The 26,963-nt window shown below is 39.3% G+C and overlaps 1 protein-coding gene across 2 annotated transcripts in view; it reads left to right on the top strand.

Annotated features, from left to right (window-relative positions):
* Positions 1-13,542: 13,542 nt before the first annotated feature.
* LOC150079342 (lanC-like protein 2) overlaps positions 13,543-26,963 on the top strand; it is a 168,410-nt gene continuing 154,989 nt past the window's right edge. The window contains exon 1 of one of the 2 annotated variants that reach the window (XM_090382537.1): positions 13,543-13,705. In XM_090382537.1, coding sequence (XP_090238663.1) covers positions 13,628-13,705 — 78 coding nt within the window. In that variant the 5' untranslated portion in view covers positions 13,543-13,627. Of the gene's footprint in view, positions 13,706-19,820; positions 19,873-26,963 lie in introns of those variants that run through there. The other variant, XM_090382538.1, reaches the window with a different exon arrangement.

Below are 26,963 nucleotides of genomic sequence, written 5' to 3'. Positions count from 1 at the left end.
ACCTGCCAAGGTCAATAAACATTACTTGAAGATTAATTTAAAAATTACGTTTTGTTTTCGAAAATAGTTTTTCCGATTTTTATAGAATTTTATATTTAGTTCTTGTGTCATATAATTTGTTTGTTTTGTTGTTACAATAAAATGGGGGGGGGGGGGATGTCTGTAAATTGCCTCTGTTCTCTGGTCGATTTTAATAAATAAATTTATAAATTTTCTTGGCCAAAAAATTCCAGTTCTGAGGGGATATCTACGCCTGAAACCGACTAACTCAGCCACGCTGTGAAAATAGCCCATTAAATTTCCTCCCGTTATCGACGGGATCCGAATTCAAGCCTTTTCCACACAGTTATGCAGGAAAGACAGTGGCGATACCGCTGTGTTACCAGCGCAGACGGTATAAGCATTTAGGAAACAGCAACTGTGCTGGTGTTTTGAGATTGGTAGAGTTATCAAATAGCATAATGCCAACGGCGATTCTGTGGGTGATCATTCATTTCGCAGACTGGTACAAGATCTTATCTTAATTGTCATCATCTGAATCTTCTGTGGATCTCTCCCTTGAACTTTACACACTTTCCCCACCGTCGTACCCACGCATTAAATTCTTCTTCAAAGCCATTTTTCAAAAGACTGCAAAATGCTCCCGTTGCCGGTGTCAGATTAAGATACAGGCCAGCAGGACTCTTTTCTGGAACGCCATTCTTTAAGGGCCACCAAAAACAGAAGAACAATGAGGCAGAAAAAAAATATATATATATCACTGAAAAATCTTTCTGTTCGTGGTGCGGAAATACCTTTGTCCGGCGCTGGTTGTGGCTCTGTGAGAATTGTTGTGTCGGAAACGAAATGCTTGCATTTCATAGCTTTCTTCAGACGTGGAAACAGGAATAAATCACACTGAGCTAAGTCCGTGGAAAAAGGGGGATATGGAAGAACCTCGGCAACTATTACAGTGTCACTGAGAGGTTAAATTTTCATATATTACCTGGTCTTGGCGCATTAAAGCCTTAGTTGCTAATGCGCCAATAAAATCCAAACCAAACCAAAACCTATAACAGTGATCAGTGATTGCATAATAATAGCAGTATGGGGGGGGGGGGGAGCCTGGCATTGCCTAGATGGAGAGACTACTTCACACCACCGGAATATGGCGTCCTACCAAGTTACTCATTACAACGTGCTTCATTCATCTTTTTTACTGTGTCCGATGCATTTCAGCTCCATCTGACACAACAGCGAATCACATATCGCTGTTCAATCTGTATGTCCAACATGATACTTGCTATGAAATGATCATCAGTGCTCACGCAACACTAGTTCGACAAGTACTGGCATGCGCACTCAGAGTCTGCTCTGTAGCGATCAGGAAGTGTGTCTCTAGCGGCAATTATGCAAAGTTCGCGCTGTAAACATAATATCTATAATTACACATGTCACTCTTTGTGAATTGGGGATAACATTCGCACAACTCCAGTCTGCGAGCAACTCCCCAAAATCCAACAATACTCTCATAATTATGGCTAAGCGATTCCCCACTTCGTTCGCTGCCTTCATTAATACAGGGTGTTTCAAAAATGATGGTCAATAATTTAAAGGTGGAAAGTACATGTGGACATGTGTTTTGTAAAGGGCAGCTCCTAGAACGTCCGTTCAACTCCAACTCGTATCTCTGCGAAGAACAGTATCACTACAAATAGGCCAGATATGTTTGTGACGTAAGTTTGTGTGTACATGTATTATGTGTGTGTTCTGTTCTGGCATTTTGGCTACCCAGCAGCATCGGTCACATGGACAGATGATTCTGGACACTCTTCCACACCACGGGAAGGTGGGCCAGTCCCAGTAAAACACGTACCGTCTCAAAAGAAAATCTGAATCACCTGATGTTGTCAAAAGATGGACCAGGTTCCTCTGGGGGCCCATTCCAGAGGAAGAGAGGGAAAAAAAATCCAGTGGTGTAATAAAAAAAATGTTTAAAAAAATCCCGTGGTGATATGTAAATTTAAAAAAAAAAATGAGAGAGAGAAGCTACATTAGTGCAGAGTGGGGGAGGAATGAAGGGGAAAAAAGTACGCTAGGGCAGACCGCGAAGAGTAAATGAGAAAAAAAATAATAAATTAAAAATAAAATTAAAAAAAATTAAATAAATAAAATAATTAATAAGATAAAAACAAATGTAGATAATTCAAATTTTAGATTAGTAAAATAAAATTTTTAAGTTGCTGTTTGGGGATCCCCATTCTGTAGAAGGCTTTCCTGCGCTTGAATACTTGCGTCGAGAAATTCTGGAAGGTAGGAAGGTTCTGTGGTGTCTGAAACAGAATGTCCAGTTGGTTTTCAGTGAGAGGGATGGTATTTGCTAGGTCTTGCCTCAGGTCCTCGTAGAGAGAGCACTCGAAGAGAAGGTGGAACCAATTCTCCTTGGCCCCGCAGTAGCGAACGTCTATGGGTATTAGGCCTAGTTGGAAGAGCTTCTCGTTCAATGAGCCATTCCCAGTGACTAGGAATGATGTCTCAAGAGTTAGAGAGAGCCATTTCTGTGCTGACTTAGAGAAGGGGAAAGCCACATCCGGCAGGAATCTCCTTGTAACTGCTCCCTTGGTGGAAGTGTCCCATCTTGTCAGCCAGAAACAGCGTGTTTTCTCTGCCTTAGGGTCAGTGTTCAGGTTTAGCTCAATGTCTAAGATCTTGGTTATAATTTCCTTGTTGATTTTAAATGTCAGGCCACGGAAGGTTACATACAAGACCATTGGAAGCATCCCAGCAAAGACCTGGATAGCAGCAGTGGATACTGTTCTGCCTACCCTATGGGTAGCCAGAAGCATTGTCCGTTGTATAGAGCCTAATTTGCCTATCATATTTACCAATCTAGCTCGGTGGAACCAAGCAGCTGCAGCACACGTCACGATCGGAAGGAAGACGGCTTTATAGTACAGCTGAAGCGACCGCTTGAACAGGCTCCATTTATTCCTGGTGATTCTGATGGTTGAGCCTGAAATTTTTTTCACCTTGGAACTGAAATAGATGAGGTGGGGTGAAAGCTTAATTTATACTCCAAAAGCACCCCTAGCACAGTGGTCTGTTTGACAATGGGAAGTTGTACTCCAGAGACTTTAACTTACGGAGGCCACCTGTGGTCCAGCTTATTTTTAGAGCATAATTTTAGTCTTGCTTGGATTTATCCGTACTTTATTTAGTGCAGCCCAGAAAGAGGGGTCGTCAAGGACCCGATTAGCGTTGTCTTCTATGGCTTTGCGAGAGCGGCTGGACACAACTATCGTGAGATCGTCCGCAAAAGCAACAATCTTGGTATTGGCAAAGGAGCGGGAAAGCCAGTATTGTAGGATCATGTTTCACACGAGAGGTCCCAGGACTGAGCCCTGAGGGCACCACCGGGTGATTGGGCTGGAGACATCATGGTATTTTTACTTCGAATTACTATTCTACCTGAAAAGTAGCTTTGAAAAAGTTTATAGAGATGGCTGGAACAGGAGGCTGTCCGGAGGCGTGCCAGAGCACTGCCCCACCAGACAGTGTCAAACGCACTCTCGAAGTCAATGAAGATGGCAAGTTCAAATATTGCTTCAGAGTTTTCTATGTGCAGAACTAGATCGAAGACAACCTTCTCACAGGATTGTCCTGGACTGAAACCATACTGGCAGGGGAAGAGGATATTCTGTGTTTGAAAGAGAGCTGTGGTCCTGAGCGCCAAAGGATTTGCCAAAGTTTGCAAGTAGCGCAATTGGACGGTCATTCGCGGGTTCTTTTTCAGTATCAGTAGGGTTCTTGTTCTGCTTCTTAATTAGTCTCAGTAGCGAGATCTTCCAGTCAACACAAAAACATCCCTCCTGAAGACATTTGTTTCTACAGTAAGAGTATATACTCTGGCCGAAACTTGTGAAGACGGAGGATGAAACTGTATTCAATGAAATCTAATCTTGGACATTTTTGGATGTTAACATTTTGCAGAATTGCTGATAATTCTTCCAAGGTGAAAGGTTCTGTGGTTTCATCTGATTCATAACTGTTGTTTGCAGTACGAATAGCAGTATACTCAGACAAGTCCTGAGCAGTGTTGTCTGGTGAAAATAGCTTATCAAGGATGTGGTTGGCTGAGTTCTCCAGTTGGAAGTCTCCCGGGAGTCTGCAATCACTGTGCTGAAGATGTTCGGATTGTAGGATTTGTCAATCATGATCTTGTAGACTAGGCCCACGGATTTGTCGTGCGACATTCTCTGACAAAGTTAGACCATGTTGCTTTCTTCCTAGCAGCAATAGCCTTTCAGTATTCATTTTTCTTAGCGATGTAGTCGCTGAATAGTCGTGATAATTCTGGGGCTGGCCAGCCACGGTTTCGCTGGTAAAATCGGCTAGATCGGTGGACGGACCGTCTAAGCAAGGTGAATTCCTGAGTCCACCAAGGGCATACATTGGGACGGAAGATTTTCTCCTTGGCAAATTCATAAGAGTCCTTTAGGACAGCTTGCTGCAAGGGTGGTAGCTAATTCGTCACCAGTGCGGACACTGTATTGGGTTGGATCCGTGAGAGAGAATTCTGAGACAATAGATCTTTTAGCATTAGCATTAGCATTAGTAGAGTCATTTGATGCAAGAAAGCAAGCTTATGCAGCATCAGCCAAAAAAAAAAAAAAAAAAAAAACCACTTCCACTTCACCCCTCTGTTCGTTCAAAATACCTGTCCAGCTGAGCCTTAAACTTATTTACGCTACCAACTTCCACTACAAGGGATGGAAGTCTGTTCCACCAACCAACCACCCGCTGGCTAAAGGCAAATTTCCGCACGTCTATCCTACATCTGTCTTTCCTCAATTTGAATTTATGCCCTCTCAGGTGATTATTCTGAGCGAGAGGAAGAATCAAATCAGCATTGAGCATGCTCAAACCATTCAAGGCTTTATACACCTCTATCAGATCACCTCGCCGGTGATTAGTCTCCAGACACTGTAATTTGCAAAACTTAAGCCTTTCTTCGTAAGAGCAACCCTTTGTTCCATTCACTGATCTTGTTGCCCTTCTCTGTACTCGTTCCTGCAGCTCTACATCCTTCTTGAAATGAAGCCCCTCCAGACCTGTATACAGTACTCAAGGTGTGGCCAGACCATTGCTTTATACAAGGGATAATCACCTCCTTATCCCTGTTAGAAAATTCCTGTATATCATTGATAACACACCATGAGTTACTCTTGCAGCCCGTCTGCACTGCTCAGAGAACTACATATCTGACTGCACAATTACCCCCAGTTCCTTTTCATTCTCTACCACTGTCAGTGTAGTACCACAGAGTTGATACGTTGCTCTGGGGTTGCTGTTTCCCATATGTAATACTGTACATTTGCCAATGTTAAACTTCATTTGCCACCTCTCAGCCCATCTGCTCAACCTTTCCAGATCCTGTTGCAGCAGCATAGCGTCAGTAGAGTCCAGAATAACCCGGCCAACCTTTGTATCGTCTGCAAACTTGGACATTAAGCTTGATATTCCATCATCAATATTATTTATAAATACAGAAAACAATAATGAACCCAACACTGAACCCCAACGAACTCCATTAATAACATTAGTCCCCGATGAGCAGTGTCCATTGATTACCACTCTCTGTCTTCTCCCCCTTAACCACCCCTTTATCCATAGCAGCAATTTGCCGCCAATGCCATACTGCTCCAATTTGTGCAGCAGTCTTCCATGTGGAACAGTATCAAAAGCTTTTCTAAGATCCAAGTATTCAGGGTGATTCACTACCAGTGCGACAAACTTGCAGGAGGTGTAGGGGGCACAACGACGAATCGGAATCACATAGCATTGCAGCGTCCGAAATGCCTTCGTCATGCGGTAGAGGACGTTGAACGGGAGGTCGCGTGAACAGCGATCCCGCTGGAAGTTAGCAGTTGCGAAATGGTTCCCGAGACAATAGAATGGACGAGTATTCAAACGTTGAACTAGCCGATATGCACCTCGTGTTTGGAGATGCAGACTGTAACGGGCGCGCCGCTCTGCGCTTGTACCAGGAACGTTTCCCGCACAGGCGTGCTCCTCATCATACGATTTTCTCACGTGTGCACAGAAGGTTATGTGAGACTGGTTGTTTCACGAGAGGTACCGTGAATCGGTGAATCGAGAGCGAACGACGAAGACGCCAGACAATGAGGAGAATGTCCTAGGTCTTGCAGAAGGCAATCCGAGTACGAGTACTCCAGTGATAGGCTAACATTAGCATTAGCATTAGCATTAGTAGAGGCATTTGATGCATGAAAGCAAGCTTATGCAGCATCAGCCAAAAAAAAAAAAAAAAAAACCCACTTCCACTTCACCCCTCTGTTCGTTCAAAATACCTGTCCAGCTCAGCCTTAAACTTATTTAGGCTATCAACCTCCACCACATGGGATGGAAGTCTGTTCCACCAACCAACCACCCGCTGGCTAAAGGCAAATTTCCGCACGTCTATCCTACATGTGTCTTTCCTCAATTTGAATTTATGCCCTCTCAGGTGATTTTTCTGAGCTAGAGGAAGAATCCCATCAGCATTGAGCATGCTTAAACCATTCAAGGCTTTATACACCTCTATCAGATCACCTCGCTGGTGCCTAGTCTCCAGACACTGTAATTTGCAAAACTTAAGCCTTTCTAACGATTGGATATTTCCCAATCCACTGTATGGAAGATACTGTCAACAAACCAAATGAGTTCATACTATCTGCAACGCGTCCAATCATTGGAGCCTGCGGATTATCCACGCTGGAGGAGTTTTGCTGCTTGGTTTCTTCAACAGAAACGGTTCGCAAATGCTGACTTCCAGCGGGATCGCTGTTCACGCTACCTCCTGTTCAACGTCCTCTACTGCATGACGAAGGCCTTTCGGACCCCGCAATGCTATGTGATTCCGATTCGTCTTTTTGCCCCCTACATCTCCGGCAAGTTTGTCGCACTGGTAGTGAATCACCCTGTATAATATTAGAGTTATTCCCTGCATCCAATTCTTTTGTGACTGCATCATAGTATCCCATCAAATTGGTCAGGCAAGGATTTCCCCTTAACAAAACCATGCTTTGTCCTAGCTATAACTGAATTCTTGTCTAGATGATCCTGCAGTGCTTCTTTAACCAGTGCTTCCATTAATTTGCTGGAACAAAAGTTAAACTCACAGGTCTATAATTACTTGTGTCAGCCTTTGATCCTCCTTTGTGAATTGGGGTCACATTTGCACAACTCCAGTCTATGGGTACCTCCCCTTGTGTCCAAAGAAACTCTCATAATTATGGTTAAGGGTTTGCTTACTTCCTTTGCTGCTTCCTTTAATATAACGGACAGATTCCATCCACCCCGGGTGCCTTTTTTATGTTTCACCTCAACAATTTCTCCTCCACTTTCCTCTCAGTTATTACAAAATCATCTAGTTCACAGCCAGAGTTTACTTCACCTTTGGCATTACAATTCCTGAATAACTCCTCATATGTGAATGTAGATGTAAAATACTAGTTTAGTTTGTTAGCCACCTGAGCAGAATCGTCAACTGTTGAACCATCAATATCCAGTGGACCAATCTGATTCATCCCTTTCCTTCTAGAGTTTACATATGTAAAGAACTCTTTTCTGTTTTTCTTTGCATCGTTTGCCAAGGATTTCTCATAATCTGCCTTTGCGTGCCTAATATCCTTTGTGATTTGGTTGCAGACCAGGTTATATCTATCATAGGCTTCTATGTCACCCATTAATTTATATGTATCCAATGCATTTTTATTCTCTGGCATATGTGTCATTAGTTCATCTGACATCCATTTAGGTATAAGCCTTGAACAATATTTCTTAGTTGGTATGTAAAGCCTAGTAGCTTCCAAAATAAGTTCTGTGAATGCTTCCCATTTTGAATTTGCTGTTGGTAACATCATCAGTTGATCCCAGTGTATAGAATTTAAATACTGTCTCAGTCCATCGTAGTCCCCTTTACGAAAGCAATACACCTACTCATTACACCTGATGGTAGTTACCTCTTTGAGTAAATCCCACTTCAGCACACTGTGAACACTGCCACCTAGTGGTTCCTCTAACTGCAGATTCGTAATGCATGAAGAAGCACTACTGATAATCAAATCAAGAGTATTACTCCGTCTAGTTGCCTCCTGAACATGCTGATGTAGAAAACAATCATCCAATAAATCCACAAACGCCTTGCTAGTGTGTGAGTGACCAACCCACAAATTCCAGTCAATATCTGGGAAATTAAAATCCCCCATTATAAGACTCTGATTTACTAGCCCACTTTATTTCCCTGTACAGTTTCTTATTATACTCATCAGAGTCATTAGGCCTATAGCACACTCCTACTCTCAATTTTGATCTCCCAATGCTTATGTCACACCAAACTGACTCGACACTACACTGTCCACCGATGCCGACTGGCTTCACTTCCTTGGATTTTATGTGTTTCTTTACTAATAGCATAACCCCTTCTCCCTTCCTATCCTGTCTATCCTTTCTGTAGACGTCGTACTCCCCAAATTTCCGTTCTGCATTCCTTATATCTATGTGATACCATGTCTCTGATATCCCAACAATATCCGCCTTTGATGCTCTGAGCAATACCTCAAATTCATCAAATTTATTTACCAAACTCCTAGCATTGGCGTACACGCAAGTATACATGCATCTGTTCTTTTTCTTAGCTACCCTAACACAACCCATGTGTTTACTTGTACTGCAGTGACTCCCAGCCGTCTCTGAAATATCCTGCATCTTGTTTTCCAGGCTTCTGCTCATTCCAATAGAAGCAGTGCAAGAATCATTTTCACCTCTGCCTGTGGCTACTGTTAATCTATTAGTCCTTGTATCCCCCCCCAAGCTAGCAGTTTTCCGACCCACCTAACACTGCCTCGATAGCATCAGCAAATATTCTTGCACCCTTTCTATTTAGTGTATCCCATCCCTGTAGAAGCAGTCCCTTCTGTTAACAAGTAGAGACCAGGCTGAAAAAAGATGTTGACTATCCTTTCACAAGTATTATTATGCCTGCCACGTCTCAGAACATGGAGAGAGGGGAAAGGGAGAGAATGAGCAAACCTAACCAAACAAACAAGTCATGGTGGATCCCAACTAGCAAGGTGCAATATCTCGAAAACGATTTACTTAAGGGACCATAATAGCAGGGGCTCATGTCTGGTGAGTATGGGTTTGGCACACCCTGTGTCCTGAGCTTGATATCATCATTCTTCTCTTTCTTGGTGATTCCCTTCCACTTTTTGACTCTCTCTCTCTCTCTGTCAGGGTCATTCGGGAATTTTTTTTTTTTGTTGGCTGGTGCAGCATAAGCCTCAGACTTCCTTGCACCATACAGCTAACAATAATAATACTACTAATTATAATAATAGTTGCTCCAAGGGACCTACCTACCCCAAGATCGGAGTGGCGGCTAAGGCAGATTGTTGCGCCACCTGGCATCACTCGCTAGAACTGCCACTGGATATAAGCCGAAGCTAAACAGGCCCACCTCCAATAATGGATGATGTCGCAGAGAAATATTACTCACACTGCATCGAGTGTGGCGCAGGATAAACTCACTTACGTTCAGACCTTAGGCATAGGGGTCGGTCCGACATATCAGAGACAGTCTCCCGAGGAAGACAATGGAGCGAGTTGCGCTGTTCCCCGTATTGCTACAAAAGAGAAGGGCAAGATCATGCAGACCCACCCACTGTAAGTGCTTCCTGAGCAACTCCGCTAGTGACTACCCAGGTAGGGAGAAAACGCCAACGCAAGAAGTGGAGCATCGAAATGAATACGTACATCATGCAAACATACTACAAAATAACGAAGCTGGAGACCTATATGACAACTTACAGGGCGAGACTACATACCAAGTGTCTGGAACGATTCCCGGATTTTCAGGTCTCCGAACAGTGAATAGCAAACCAGAGAAGGACCATCGTCACGAATAACATAATAGCTCATGCAATTTTGGAAAAAAATAAGCAGGACGTGAGCGATCAACTACAAAGGATAAAGAATATGGAACCAGAGGGGAAAGCACATACCATCGCCGAACCAGAGGCAGAAGAGCAATAGGAAATACAACCCGCAGCAGCTGAAGTGGAAATAGACGAGGTCATGATATTCAGAACAGCAGACGAGTGGAAAAAGGCCCTAACAGAATTCGAAGGAATGGACCCCACAAAGACTCACGTGATACCCAAGCAGAAGCCGAATAGAACCTTGTGGAGAGTCACATACCACCTCAATCGGCACACAATACCGCATTACCTCGACATCAATGGTCCAACACTAGAGGCCATCCACACAGTCGCGTGGATGGCCTCTAGTGTTGGAGGCCAACCACATTAAGGTGCTGTAGCAGCCACGAGGATTAGTGGAAGAGAAGCGGGCGACCAGAAGCAGAAGAACCGAAAACAGAAGGAACCACCAGCTTGGGAATGAAGACGTCAGCAGAAAATAGAAGAATTAAGAGTCAAGATAGGCTAATTGACCAGTACTAACGGGGCAATAGGAGTAAGAAATTAATTGGAAAAGTGAAGAGCATCGTCAAGAGTGACAGCGTCCACAGCAAACATGAGACAAAAAATCATCAGAAAATAGGAGAGTACTTGGACACATTGAAGCAGAACCTCATTGCACTCAGCAATAGACTACGCAGATAAAAAGAGAGCTCCCAGAGGAAATCTTCGGTGAGGACTAAACAGGTTTCACAGGAATCTCGGAGAAGTCGGGAAACAAAGGAACGGACCACTCGAGAAGAAGACGATTGTGGATTTCTGGGGAAACATCTGGAACACACGCAATTAATACACCTAAACACACAGCACCGCAGATGAATTTAATTATTCGGGTGGCTTAAAAACAATAGTTGTAAAATAGTTGTTGCATGATTAATGTTTGTTGATAATGAGATCAAAAATGTTATTCCCTCTTGTTGCCTCTCTGATATGATGGTGCAGAAAACAGTGTGTGTGTGTGTGTGTGTGTGTGTGTGTTGTGTGTGTGTGTGTGTGTGTGTGTGTGTGTGTGTGTGTGTGTGTGTGTGTGTGTGTGTGTGTGTGTGTGTGTGTGTGTGTGTGTGTGTGTGTGTGTGTGTGTGTGTGTGTGTGTGTGTGTGTGTGTGTGTGTGTGTGTGTGTGTGTGTGTGTGTGTGTGTGTGTGTGTGTGTGTGTGTGTGTGTGTGTGTGTGTGTGTGTGTGTGTGATCAACCCACAAGTTCCAGCCAATATCTGGAAAGTTGACGTTCCCCATTATAAGACATTTTGCTCTTTACTGTCCCACTCTATTTCTATGTATAGTCGTTGGTTGTACTCATTATAGTCCTTAGGCCTGGAACAGTCCTGCTCTCAATTTTGTTTTCCCAGTGTTTATGTCACACCAAACTGACTTAACATTGAAGTGACCGCCCATGCGAACTGAATGCACTGTCTTAGATTTTATGTGTTTCCTAACTATCAGCCAACCCGTCCTGTCTGTCCTTTCTGTACACATTGTACTGTCTAAGTTCAAATTATTCATTACTTTTATCTTTGTGATACCACGTCTCTGATATGCCAACAATATCTGCCTTTGATGTCCTTACCAGCACTTCAAATTTATCGAATTTATTTATTATATTCGTAGCATTGATGTACTTGTTGTTACTCTTAGTTACTCTAACCCAGCCCATGTACATGTATTTACTTATTCCATGATGATTCCCTGCAGTCTTTGAAATCCATTGGCCATTGCACCTTGCTTTCCAGGCTGCTGCTCGTTCCAATAGAAAATAATACTGTACACAGGTTCTTCGTACTGCATCCGTCCTCCTTATTGATCTGAACAGAAAGAGTATTTACAAAGGGTACTAGGAAAGTTTTGCAATACAGCTTTGTTTATTTAATTTTTTCAAAGTAATTTCATCTACATTCAATACATCTCTCCATCCTCCGAAACCAATCCTTAAACCAGTTCTGCCAAGTTTCACTAGGGAGTAAAGCACACTCGTTGTCCCATGCCCGTAGAAGGTCCTCATCACTGGAAAACTGCCTCCCTTTTAGCTTCATTTTCACATGCGGGAACAGTGCAAAGTCGCAGGGAGCAAGGTCTGGCCTGTAGGGAGGGTGCTCGAGAAGTTTCAGTCCTGTCGTGGTCAAATATTCGGTGCAGGCTTTGGCGCGGTTAGCTGGAGCATTATCGTGATGGAGGTACCAGGTGTCCATTCTTGAATTTGGCCGCAGGTTCTTCATAGATCCAATGACTTTAGGCAGGCATTGTTCAGTATACCACTTAGCTGTGACTGTCTTCTGCGTGTCCAAAACGACACGTTCCACAATTCCACTCGATTTGAAAAATACAGCTATCATTTTCTTCTTTACACATCGGGATTTTCTGACAATTACGGGTGTGTCGTCATCATCAAAGACCCAAACTTTGTTTTGAGCCTTGGTCGGCAGATCGTAATAGTACAGCCAAGTCTCGTCACCTGTCACTATGTTGTTCACATACCGGATTGTCCCTTATCAAACTTTTTTAACATCTCCTGGCACCAAGTCACACGTCCTGTCATCTGCTCTTCAGTCAGTTGATGCGGCACCCAGAGAGAACAAAGTTTCTTCACGTGCAAATGATCTTGCAGAATCGAACGAATTGCTGGTGCATTTAGGCCCAAAGTATCCTCTATCTGTTGGTAGGTCACTCGCCTGTTTTCGTCAACCATTTTCCTCACAGCAGTAACGTTTTCCTCCGTAACTGACGTTTAGCCTTCCCGGCCTCTCAGAATCCTCCAGAGTGAAATTTCCCCTTTGGAATTCTCTATACCACCTGAATATCGTTGTACGATGTGGACAATCATCATCTAGTGCAAGAGTCATTTCTTCTAAGCACTGGTCTATGATTAATCCACGCACGAAATTATACCGCAAAACTGTCCTTATCTCATTTCGTGACCACGATGCCATCGCAAGCACTTTACACTCTCACTACTAATGAATAACTGAGCCCATCGACTTGGCGCGGCGACTACTATGCACGTATGAACATGTCTCAACATGCAGCAACAAGCAGCTTCCTGTGATTCATTGTTGCGTCATATTGCAAAACTTTCCTAGTACCCTTTGTATAAACGGCTATAACCTATTCTTGTATGGGTTTCTTTTTTTTACAACGCACAGATTGAGAACCTCAGATTTTTGTAGTATGATGAACTGCCATTTATTTCAATTATTGTTGACAGATATCTATAAAAAAAAAAATGTGGTAAATCTTTGCAATGGGCATCCTGCCTTTGATTTTTCTAAGGCGTCGCGTGATCCTGTGTTTGATAAACGAACTTCTCATAACTGACATGATATTTATGCCTCTTTTAAAGATCAATCTTATGACCTTTCACTTGAATAAAGGACTTTGAAAAGGCATAAAACGTTTTCTATTCAGAAATTGCAAGCTAGTTACCGTTATAGAAATTCATACGTTTCAAAACTGCCTTTTGAAATTTTCCGCACACAGTTCCCCATTCTAATCGACCAGTGTTAAACAACTGTGGCGGCGAATCCATAAAAACTGACACGTTCATATGTGATTTTTTTGATATGTTACTACTCTGTGCACGTGTATACACAGTCGTGCGTCTTACAATGGCTAATGCATGTTTAGAGAGAAAAGTATTCGTTTATTCAACGCATCACGTCTAAAACATATCTATTTTAATCAAACTAATTTAAAGGTATGTTTCTAAATTTTATAACATAGTACACTTTCATGGGCGTTTAACATGATAATTGTTCTTGGAAAGTAGAGCGATAACATCAGTAGAGTTGTACTCTCGAAATGTAAAGGAATGGTGTATCTCACAGTGTTGTCTATCATATCCTCAAAATTTATGACTTATATTGTTTGATAGAGGTGATGGATTTGTGGGAATGCCGTAGTTTTGCCCCAGTTATTCTTAAAGAATAGCCCTCGAAGTTTTTAAAATGCAATATAAAGAATTAAGCTTAACTGAATCTGGACCAAAAAAAAAAAAAAAAAACCGGCTTTCAGCTGTCATCAGAGTTAAGAAAAAAAAAATTATATATTCATTAACACTACACCAATGCCAATTTTATTATTCCCCAATTATTGAAGTGCCTTTTGATTTGCATAATTAATTTTGTTGTAATGAAGTAATTTGACCATAAAAAATAATTTAATTTTGGCATATTTATACAAGAGTGTACTTCTGCATGTAACTCATTTTCTTCTAAACAACTTGCTAATGTGTGCTAAAAATAGCAGCTTCTCTCAGGCATCCACATATTGATGCACACTAGCTTTGCTATGTTTCATTAGTGACATACACTGGCTTCACTTCACTGAGTGGTTGGTACACATATCCTTTTCATGAAATGGGTCTCTGCTTACTAACAACAACATGTTTTTGTTCTGTGCAATATAAAGCAGGTGGGCAGATACATACGGATGCTTTTGTGTTCACGTGCATGTGCGTGCTTGCAATTCAGCTCAAGAATTGTCAGGAAGATTTAAGCCACTTTGAATGTTTTATGACAGATATACTGATGTGAACATTTCAGAAACTAACCTAACTGGGATTTTCATATATGACTGTGTCTCAGGTATATCAAGGTTGGCACAATAATCAGTAATAGCTAGCAGCAGTGATCCTATACATGGAAACAGCTTATTGATGTGATAGACCAATGGATGCTGAGAAGACTTATGCAGGTTAATAAAAAGACTATAACAAACCCAATACAATAGTTGTAACCAAAGGGTTAGTTCAGAACACAACTCATTGTACCTTGTCATGGATGGGGTGTTGCAGCGAATGACCAAACTGGATTTCACTTCTGTCAGCAAAAAATAAGAAGATATGGGTATAGTGAGCTCAGAAACACAAAACTGGAAAGTGGAGGATTGGAAAAATGTTACCTGGTCTGATGACTTGCAGTTTAATGTTATGAGGAGCAGAATATGATGAAAACAGCAGTAGTTCATGTCCCAATCCTGCCAGCTGTCAACAGTGCAGGCTAGTGTTATATTAAAATATCACATAATGTGGGGTGTGTGTTTATGGTTTGTATATTGGGCTCCTTGATACTAGTGGAGCAATATTTGAATGCTATAGATCATCTATAAATTGTTTCTGACCAGGTGCATCTCTTCAACCTATACAACCTTCAGTCTAACTTGCAGGTAGATACATCACGTATCTACCTGCAAGATAAACTGTGACTGTAGCAAGATAGATATACCTCCTTAGTTACCAGATATCATTCCAGTTGAGCACTTATGTTATGACATGGAATTGGCTCTCTGTAGCCGAGTGGTCATGTGCGGGAGTGCAGTAACACACGCTCTTTGAGTAGACCGGGGTTCAAGCCCCTGACTGCTAAATACGGTCGATCTGCCAACCCACACTGGACCAGCATGGCAGATTATGGTCCATTTCCCTCAACGCAAATTGTTGAGGAGGCTTCCATCCTTCAGTGGGTTGTTGATAATGGCTGCAGTTTGCCTTTTTTTTTCCCACAACAATCTGTGGAACATTGTGCCATGCTTTTGGTATCTCATTGAGTCTGTGCCAGAACGAATCCAGGCTCTTCTGACTACTTTGTAACTCAAAGTGGCTACCCAGTGTACATTTTCATTGTGACTCCCATTGTTTCACTGAGAAAAACTGGGCCTGTTATGTGAATGGTCATATGCTTGTGTAAAAAAAAAAAATATTGAAAAATATGTTTTCAGTATATAAAAAAATGCATTATTCATAGCTGTAACCACTACAGTGTTAAAATTGGATTGCATCAAAGGAAACGGTTTTGAATTATTTGTTATCTATTTTATTTTATTAAAATGGCATAATTTATATAGGATGCACCCATTAGAGGGGTTAAAAAAGACAAACAATAAATTAAAAATGTTCCTTTTCATACAGTTCTTTTCTAAATGTGCACAAATGCTCACCCTATAGTGGGCAAGCTGTTGGACTTTGTCACTTTTAATATGCTTTATTATTTTTTAATTTTAATGTTGCTTTTAATAAAGTGTGAATTTTAATGTTCCCATTGTGATTTTCAGTTTGATTTGCAACATTGATTATTTTTTATTTAGAGAAGTATAACCAAAAAAAAATCCACAAAGGGGCTGTGTTGCAAAATTCACCATCCACCTGCTTCTGTATTATTTTCTTGTAGAGTTTTGGTTTAATTTCTCATGCTTCTAATTGGTGTGCTCTGGAAGAATCTGGAAATTAATTTTTTTTGGATGACAAGGCTGCCATTATTATTTGCTCTTATTATCCAGTATAGTGTGTTAGAATAAGAAAAGAATTATAAAATTGACTGTTTAAAACCATTTCTTGTCTTTTTTCCAAAAATATTAAGTGTTGCATACATTATAACAGCACACTTTTTTGCTGCTTGGGCATGCCAAAAAAGTTTCTTCATGTGACTATTTTGGCATGCCCACTGCATAATTAATCATGCTCTGCATTAGAGGTCTTCACGGGCTCAGGTCTGGCCCTCGGGCTTCAGCCTGACCCAGCTTTCGGGGCGGGTAACAAGAAGGATATTCGGGCCACATAACACGAATGATGTTCAGGCTTGGTTCAGGTACAAATAATTATAATGAATTGTTATTTCCAAATATTTTGGACTATTTCCTACATATATATATTTTTTAAATATTTTTTATGCATTTAACTTCTTAAAAGTTTTTTAGAAAAATTGTGTATTAGTTGTCTGTTGGCACTTTTACTTGGCCAATAAGATGCACTTTGGCAGAATCTCCAAAATTAACCGAAATTTGTACTCTTTCGTGGAAATGATCCGTTCTGTATTTTTGCTCAGTAGAGTAGCCTTTATCCTTAATAAATACTGTATACTGTACACATACAACTAAAAAGGAACCCATTGCCAGGGAGACATAATGACTCATATACCCTTGATATAATGTAAATTGCAGTTATGTCCCCTTATGTGTGATACCGTTAATCCCTAGTTCTATTACATCCGAGATTTTGGGTTGCCCTACTTTCAATTCTAAGAACAATCACTTTTAACACTTTCTAACTGCTTTGCTATATCCAGTACTGACCAATAATTTAGAAATACAGGTGAGGGGAATGCTTACACATCATTCACACAGTGAGAATTGCCAGTGACAGTCAGTTCTAATTTTTTAAATTTAAGTAGAGGTGGATATCGATATTCCTTTTGGAATTATGTTAAATATGGTAAATTGAAAATTTATTTCGTTTTCTTTTTTATATAATTAATATCGATAATTATTTTGTATAATTATTATTGTTATATAATTATTAATATTGAATCTGAAAGTTTATTATTTTCAAAGTAATGCTAGCAATTTTATTTATATAAAAAGTTTCAAATGGGGTGGGATAAAAATCGGTTCTTTGAAAAAAAAAATTCTGGGTCAGGCCGGGGCTGTCAAGACTGTGGCCTCGGGTCGTGCTGGGTAAAAATAAAAAAATTAGGCCCGTGAAGACCTCTACACTGCATGCAGCACTCAATTTTTCAGAAGAACCTGTTTGTTTAATAGGTCTGTATAAATAATAAATTATCTGCTGTTTAAAAGTTTTGATTTCAACAATTTCAGTACCCTTATGAATTATATAATTTGTTGTTTGAATTGTGTCAGTACTTAGTATATAGCAGCCAAATCTGGAGTTTGCACCTCGGCCCCAGAATGGCTGTATCTTCCAGTGAGCATTTGTGTAAACAAATTGGAACACTACTAGTATAGCTAGTTGAACAATGTTGTTTTCATAGTACCAGAGGGAAGCTGTTGAGGCCACAATTTAAAACTTTGTTAAATTAAATTACTTAACTTCAGTGATAATTTGGTGTCATTGAAGAATAGGAAATTGAGACATCTCCAATGAAGACAAGTAGTCTGCATTTCCTGGAGTCAATTATTCCTGGATCACAAATATAATTCTTAGATGGATAACAGGATGGCTGTGCAACTGGAGGAAAAGGGTTGTAAACAATGGTTGATCTTTAGAATGGACTAAGTGGGAACCCTTGGAGATTAGTGCTTGGATTCCTCCTGTTTCTGATTTTACTAAATTATATTGACAAAAGAATACATGACAAGATGTCAGAATTTGCATATGTGAATATTAGGAATTGTTGACCAGCAACGAACAGAACTCTTACAGGCATAGCTTAAATAGGCTTTAAGAATAGTTAGATAAGTTATGCTAGGGAAATAATTCCAAAATAACATGCACTTGGGGAAGGAATTGAATTAAAAAATGGTATAGGTGAAAAGTGATTTCAGGGTTATGATACAGGTAGATATAAATTTCTCTGTGCTTAGTAACTTGTTTTAGGATTATAAAAAAAGAAATCACTAAATTACTATGTAACAAATACAGCAAATTCCTGCTGCAATTAAAGTTGAACTTGATAAGGTGTGATTCTGCTCCTATGTACCAAGCCACCTAATATTCAAAGTAAAATAAAATATATAAATAAGAAAAGAAAAGACAAAGTAACACTCACCTTCAGCAGTGCAAATGCACAATTTCTCCTATCCAACCAAGAATTTGTTATTTTATTTTGAGTATATGGTGGCTTGTTACATAAGAACAAAATCGCACATTTCCAGGTTAAACCTTAATTGCAGCAGGAAGTTGCTGTTGTAATGTGGTTTGGTGTTCTCTTTTTCATGAGTCTTAGTGATATTATATATATAATCTTTATTGTATACAAACGTGGTATATACAATAGACCCTTCACAGCAGCAATGCCAGGGGTTTTACCTTACCATGTTAGTCCCTATAATAAATGTTAGCTTTAAGTTTATAGTGGGGTTACCAGACCTCTCCAGAATTGACTATTTGATCCAGAAGGTTATTGATTTCCGACATGGATTACTTATGAGTAACCCTTCTCGTGGAAGGGGTTTCTCAAAAGAACTGCAAATCATCATGTACTTGAGACTGCTCTGTCCAGGTCAGTATTCTGCGTAAGTACATTGTGAGCTCTCAAAATATTTTTCAACTTATATTTTCACTTATCACTATTATGCTGCATTAATGTGAATATTGGTAGCACATTTAGGGTATTGCAAATGTCTTCAGCCCTAGGTGCTGAGTGGAGTTAAAAGTTCAAAATAATGAAATTAGTGATTTATTTTTAAAATATAATTATAAATTTATTATTAGAATCAGTTATTATAAAAGCTACAGGCTTTTGTATAATAATTTAATAATTGCTACTTCATTTCATAACTTTACTACTAAAGCAAACATGGTTATGTCAACCAAGGCTATCTTGGAAATAAAAACACCAATTATACCACAGAGCCAAATGCAACAAGTGAATGCTATATTCAGAGAAGTTGAGAGTTAATTGGAGGCCCCCAGTGCAAACTAGGGCTGGTATTAGCTCTCATGTGGTGAGCCCCCTTGTTTTGCTCTCATATAGCAAACCACCGTATTATAGGTATGAAACATAAAAACAAAAAAAAAATTAATAAAATAAAGACAATAATAATAAAATAAAATTTTATTCCCATGAAAATTTGACATTTATTTATTTGATCTTTAACTAAATATAGTGATTAGTTATAATTAGTGTTTTTATTTTCACCATAGTTTTTATTTTATCTTTAATTACTATTATAATTAATTAAAACTATTGATTAATATTATATTACAACTATAATTTCATTTGTTTATTTATTAATTAACAAATGAAAAAATAAATTCAAATTCTTTATGTTGAATCTATTTTTTCCCTGGATTTGAAGGGGAAAGAATTATGGGCTGTTTTTATTTAGCTATCAAGTTGCTAATCATTGGAATAAGTTTGTATTCATAGGTAGTTGTTGCTTGGGGAAATCCAAAGGCCTGCTAAATAGGTAGGTACCTAGTAAGAGAGAAACATGTAATGTAGTAGTAGTAGAGGCATGTGATGCAAGAAAACAAGCTTCCCATCAGCCAAAAAAAAAAAAAAAAAAACCATTTTACATATTCATTCACTCTAAAAGTTTGTCCAGTTCCTCCTTGAATTTATTTAAGCAATCAACTTCCACAATGACAGATGGAAGTTTATTCCGGCAATCAACCGCCCACTGGCTAAAAGAAAATTTCTGCACATCTATTCAACAACTGTCTTTACTCAGTTTGAATTTATGTCTCCTCAGGTTCCTAATCTGAGCAAGAGGAAGAATACCATCAGAATTGAGCCTGCCCAATGCATTCAAGGCCTTATACACCTCGGTCAGATCACCTCGCAGATGCCTAGTCTCCAGATGCTGCAATTTGCAGAACTTAAGCCTTTCTTGGTAAGAGTACCCCTTCGTTCCCCTCACCAATCTTGTAGCCCTTCTCTGTACTTGCTCAAGCAACTCTATATCCTTCCTAAAGTGATGCCTCCAGATGCAGTACTCAAGGTGTGGCCTGACCATTGCCTTGTACAAAGGGATAATCACCTCTTTTCCCTGCTAGCAAAGTTCCTGTATATCATTGACAAGACCCCATGACCTGCTCTGGCTGCCTGTCTGCACTGCTCGGAAAACTTCATATCTGACTGCACAATTACTCAATTACCACACAGTTGGTACGTTTCTCTGGGGTTACTTCTATCCATATTCAGTACTCTGTATTTGTCAAAGTTAAACTTCAGTTGCCACTTCTCAGCCCATCTGCCCAATTTTTCTAGATCCTGTTGCAGTAGCACACTGTCATTACTGTCATTAACAACCCTGCCAACCTTAGCATCAACTGCAAACTTAGATATTAAGCCTGATATACCTTCATCAATATCATTGATAAATATACAAAACAACAGTGGGTCCAACGCTGAACCCTGGGGGACTCCACTAATAAAATTAGTACACAAAGAGCAGCATCCATTGATTACCACTCTGTCTTCTCCCACTCACCCACCCTTTTATCCATTGTAGCAACTTACCCTGAATACTATACTGCTCCAATTTGTACAGTAGTCTTCCATGCACAACAGTATCAAAAGCTGTCCTGAACAATTATATGATATCAAAATTGTTTTTTATAATAATAAAATAAAATTAGTAATAAATTTTAATACTAATAAAATTAGTCCACGAAGAGCAGCATCCATTGATTACCACTCTGTCTTCTCCCACTCACCCACCCTTTTATCCATTGTAGCAACTTACCCTGAATACTATACTGCTCCAATTTGTACAGTAGTCTTCCATGTGCAACAGTGTCAAAAGCTGTCCTGAACAAGTATATGATATCAAAATTGTTTTTTGCATCCAGTTCCTTTGCAACCAAATCATAATATACAATTAAATTTGTTAGACAAGACTTCCCTTAACAAACCCATGCTGTGTCTGAATTATTACTTGTCTAGATGATCCTGCAGTGCTTCTTTAACCAATGACTCCATTATTTTACCCAGAACAAAAGTTCAACTAACAGGTCTGTAATTACTCATATCACCATTGATCCCCCTTTGAATTGGGGATACATTTGCACATCTCCAGTCCATGGGGACTTCCCCTGAGTCCAAGGATGCTCTCATAATTATGGCTATGGGTTGGCTTACTTCTTTTTCCACCTTCTTTAATATAACTGGATAGATCCCATCCACCCCAGGTGTTTCTTATGTTTAACTTTAACAATTTCTCCTGCTATCTTAGCAGGATCATCAACAGTCGAACCATCAATAATCTTATTCATCCCCTTCTTTCTAGAGTTTATATAAGTAAAGAAGTCCTTGCTGTTTTTCTTAGCCTACTTTGTCAAATATTTCTCATAATCTGCCTTTGCCTAACCTCCTTTGTGACTTGATTAAAGACTAACTTATATCTACCATACGCTTCTGTGTTGCCTGATAATTTATATGCATCAAATGCAATTTTCTTCTCTGTCACGGGTCTCATTAGTTTATCTGACATCCATTTAGGCCTAAACCTTGAATAGTATTTCTTAATCTGTATGAAAAGCCTGGTAGCTTCCATGATTAATTCCTTGAATGCTTCCCATTTAGAATTTGCTGTTGGTAATATCAGTTGATCCCACCGTATAAAATTAAACTGTCTGAGACAACTGTAGCCACCTTAACCCCTGAAGTAATATCTTTAAGTAAATCCCACATGAGTACACTGTGCCACCCAGTGATTACTTTATCTGCAAATTCGTAATGCATGAATAATTACTGCTGATAACCAGATCAAGAGTATTACTCTCTCTGGTTGCATCTCGAACATGCTGCTGCAGAAAACAATCATCCAATAAATCCACAAAAGTCTTGCTAGTATGCGAGTGACCAACCCACATGTTCCAGTCAATATCTGAGAAATTAAAATCCCTCATTATTAGACATTCTAATAATATTAAACTGCTACCTACAATTAGACATTCTAATAATATTAAACTGCTACCTACAATTAGACATTCTAATAATATTAAACTGCTACCTACAATTAGACATTCTAATAATATTAAACTGCTACCTACAATTAGACATTCTTATAATATTAAACTGCTACCTACAATTAGACATTCTTATAATATTAAACTGCTACCTACAATTAGACATTCTAATTGTAGGTAGCAGTTTTTTGTCTGAGTTTGAGTTTTTTGTTGGTACAGCAAAACAGAAAAGCCTTTGGCATGCTTGCACTATATGGTTATTATTAAATTAAGGATGATGGGGGTGGATTTCCTGATAATTTATTGTTTTTTAATGTAAATGGTACACTATTTAATGTAAATGGTGCATTTAATTTTAAAAATGCCAATTATCATATGAAGGTGAATCTGAAAAATTCATAGCCCAGCATAAAAAAATAAGTACAAACTAATTTAAAGTGCATTATTTTTCAACCTAGTTACACCATAATGCTATACATCAATTCAAACAGTGTTTGAGGCTTACAGTTCCCTTATTAAAGACTATCACCTTGCACCCCTGAAAAAAACATATATAGTATGCATTTATTTTTAACCACATTGTCATTGGGGAAATTCAATCTTTTAAATAATTTTACAGGAGTGGGAAAACATTGAAGTTACTCAAGGCTAAATGAAGTGCTTGGGGTAGAGGGTGTTATGATTTCAAAGGCTGCATTATGAATAGCATTCAGCCCATACCGTGGTGTGTGTAGGAACATGACCTTGATGGAACAGCATTTTTATATCATTCCTCTTCTGTTTTTCTTGTTTTCTTCCCATAATTTTTAATGAGAGATGCATAATATTTTCCTGTAATAGTGTGGCCTTTCCAAATGGTCTTCTAAAAGAATACCCTAGTCAACCCAAAAAACTGTGGCCATAATCTTTCCTGCAGATGGCTGTCTTGAACTTTTTGGGGATTGGTGATGACATCAGATTATATTCACTAAAAATCAAGTCAGATATGTACTTAAATATACATCAAAATGCTGATATGCATTACAATTTTTGTTTATTATGCATTACACTTTTTGTTTATTACATTTAATTAAACCACAATTTCTCTCTATTCAACATGTTAAAGTAATAAAACCGTTTATAAAAAGTTTCAACATTTTTTAAAAAAGTTTTCAAAGCTTTCAAACTCACACCTGGAATAATTTTTGTTACAATTAACAATAATATATTTCTCAAAGTGGTCCATTGTAAATTTGTGGTATGTTTCATCCAGTAAAATGTTATACACGGAGAATGACCTTCCATTCTGCTTCTATGGAAGTCACTGGACTGTATTTAAAAATGTGAGCTTTTGAAGCCTCTAACTGAAATGTAAGTTCATTTCCTTTTCCGTTTATAAATTTCAATCTTCCTTAAACTCCTGTGTTCTTTTCTAAAACATTATTGTGTTTTCTTATTTCTTCTCCTATGCCTGGAGGTATAGGAGAAGAAATTTACAATTCAACCTTTTCTGTCTCTCGAATTGTGCTGTTCAAAGAAAGTCCCCACGTTTTAAGTTTGGTTATACAACTAGGTAACCAGCTGAAATGGGTCTAGATGAACAATAAATGTTCATCCAGATCCATTTTATAGCCGAAGAATCAGAAAGCATTACCTTAGAATTACCACTAGCCACTGAATGTGTATTATCTAAGGAATCAACAAATTCTCTTATAGAATCAAAGATTTTTTAACATAAAATGATACTGCTTGTAACCATGTTCCCCATCTTTTGAGAACAGGATCGGTTGTTGTACAGTTTTAGGAGCATCAGTAACTAAAGCCATATTGCTCCATGTATAATATCTGTATATTGCATGTGTTCTGAGATCAGTTTTTCTGGATGAAAAACCTAAGTTTCCCCTCACCTGAGACCGACTAACTCAGCAGCTAAATGTTGGACTTGAACTCAGGTCTTTTTCACTCAGTGTGATGAGAGCAGCGATCCTCTCAACTGTGCTACCCACGAGGTCAACAGTATCAGGTAGGAGAGGAAGAGTAGGCAGCATGTTTCTGTAAATTGCCATTCTCAAATGTGTTTTGACAAATTTTTTATACTACTCTGCTCGACAAAATTAACAGAACAAAATATTTTTCACGAGTATTTTATTGTGAACAGCATTGCCGAAGGTGAATATGTGATATAATAGGCATCTGGTATGCAAATTCTGAGTATCCAATAGAAATCGATCTACCACCATATAGAGCTGCACATTATGCAAATTATTCATGCCTATAAAAACACTGTTGTGACCACATCACTTCATTTTTGTTTTTTGGCTTGCTCAGTGGAATAGCCACATCTCTAGTACTCAGGATGGGAAGTCATTGTCTTTTAGATGATTCCTTGAGATGGTGGGCCATTGGACGACTTTAAGCCAGGCAGATGCAGACAGAGGTGGCACATTGGCTTAATGTATCGTGCAGTGTCATCTTGGCACTATGGAAGCAGTTTCAGGAGACAGGAACCGTTAGAAGAAGAGCTGGCCAAAGTTGCCCGAGGGCTAAGACAACTAGAAGTCTGCTATCTGGCTCTAACAGTGAGATGGAACCCTATAATGTCCTGTCATCAACTGTCTGTTGAGGTTGCTGTGGCCACAGGTGAAAACATTTCCAACTGGACTATGTTAAAAGGGCTCAGTTCAAGTGTACTCTACACAAAGAAGCCAGTGGTTTGTATACTATTCATAAGGGCGTCCTTATGAAGAAAGACTTCGAATATGTGGGTTGCAGAGTTTGGAAACTAGACACCTTAGAGGAGATTTGATTGAGGTGTTTAAGGCTCTGAGAGGCATCAGTAAAATGAATGAGGACAAAATTTTCAAGATTATAAATGATGCTAGAACTAGGGGACATAAATTCAAGTTAAGGGGGGGAAATGTTTAGATTGGACTGCAGGAAGTTTTATTTTAGCCAGCGAGTTATAAATTACTGGAATAAGTTGCCTTCATGGGTGGTAGAGGCCGACAGTTTGGGGAAATTCAAAGGTCATCTGGATAGTACTTTCGGGTAAGAGAAGCGCATAGGATGATAGGTTTAATTTCCTTTTTATTTATTTTTTATTTTATTTTTTTATTTATTAATTATTATTATTTAGTTATTTATTTTATTTATTTTTTTTTTTTTTTGGCTGGTGCAGCATAAGCCATAGGCTTTCTTGCACCATGCGGCCGTTACTAATACTATTAATCCCAAACCACTGCAGAGCTCTTTGAAACTGGTGCCATGAACATGCGACTTGGAGCCCTGACAAATGGGGGTACAATTCTGTTCTCTGATGAGTTCCATTTTAGTCTACAAACAGATTCTAGATGTTATTTCATCTGGAGACAATCAGGAATGTATATCATCCCACCAACATCAGAGAAGGGGACACGTATGGTGGAGGCTGTGTTCTCTTGTGGGGCGGAATAATGATCAATGGCCACACTTCTTCATGTTTTTCATAGGGGTACAGTAACTGTTCTGAGGCACCAAGAACAAAGATCCTGAACCTTTTTTTGCTACTTTTTAAGGGTATTGTTGGCCCAGATTATATTTTATGCACGGCATCACTGCACATAGAGCTCAAATGGTGGAGGAATATTTTGAAACTGAAGGTATCCAGTGTCTGCTGTGGTCAGCAGGACCACCAGACTTAAATCCGATCAAATGTGTGGGCATTGCATGCTGACAGCCATCTCCTCAGTTACTTGGTGAGCTAAGGTCTGCACTGGTGGAAGAATGGAATTTGTTGCTACAGAATCTTACAGACACCCTTATAAATGTCCCTTATACCTGTCTGAAGTTTCTCACTGTCTCCTCATTTCATCATTATTCTGTGGTACACATCCATACCAAATTTTGTACCGCTTCATTGAAAGCTGCACGAGTTACACCACGTTTTCTACTTGTTCTGTTAGTTTTGTCGAACAGTATAGAAACAAATTTGTTAATTTCAACAAAATTCTTCCGCATTGCCTCTGCTAACCTATGTAAGCCATGGGCTAAGCAAGTAACTTGCCTCAAATTGGATAGAAAACTCGTACTGCAGAAGCAGCTTTTACCATATACGAAGCAGCGTGACTAACAAAAATGCAGACTGTTTTGCTATAGGTCGATTCTGGCCATAATAACTTCAAAGAATCATTAAAAAATCTTGCTGTTGTAATTCACCTTTTCTGGGGTTTGCAGCAAGTAAATATGGATGTGATGGTTCTGCATCTGATTTTCCACATAAAAAATGTGCAATATAGCGGCCACAAACATCTGTCGTTTCGTCAATGGACATCCATCTGTAATTTTCTCTAATATCTTGACAAATTTCTTGAATAATGTCATCCTAAATAGAATTAAGGCAATTCTTTCTCAAGGTAGATTCGTCTGGAATATTTTGATTTGTACAATATTTTTTCAAAAATTCCTTGAAGACTCGATTGTCTTAACTTATTGAAAGGGAATCGGTTTTCCCTTCTTTTGAAGTACATGGCTTGGTTGAAAGTGACCACTGTAAATATTTCCTTACCTTTTCTTTGCTTGGCCCTAATGTGAGATGCTGTTTTCACATGTTGCTCGAACTCGAATTTTT

This window comes from Mastigoproctus giganteus, chromosome 10, assembly GCF_048544385.1.
Source record: "Mastigoproctus giganteus isolate SK-2022 chromosome 10, ASM4854438v1, whole genome shotgun sequence".
Taxonomy (NCBI): Eukaryota; Metazoa; Arthropoda; class Arachnida; order Uropygi; family Thelyphonidae; genus Mastigoproctus; species Mastigoproctus giganteus.
The sequence above is the reverse complement of the archived record's forward strand: the minus strand, read 5'-3'. Positions and strand labels throughout refer to the sequence as shown.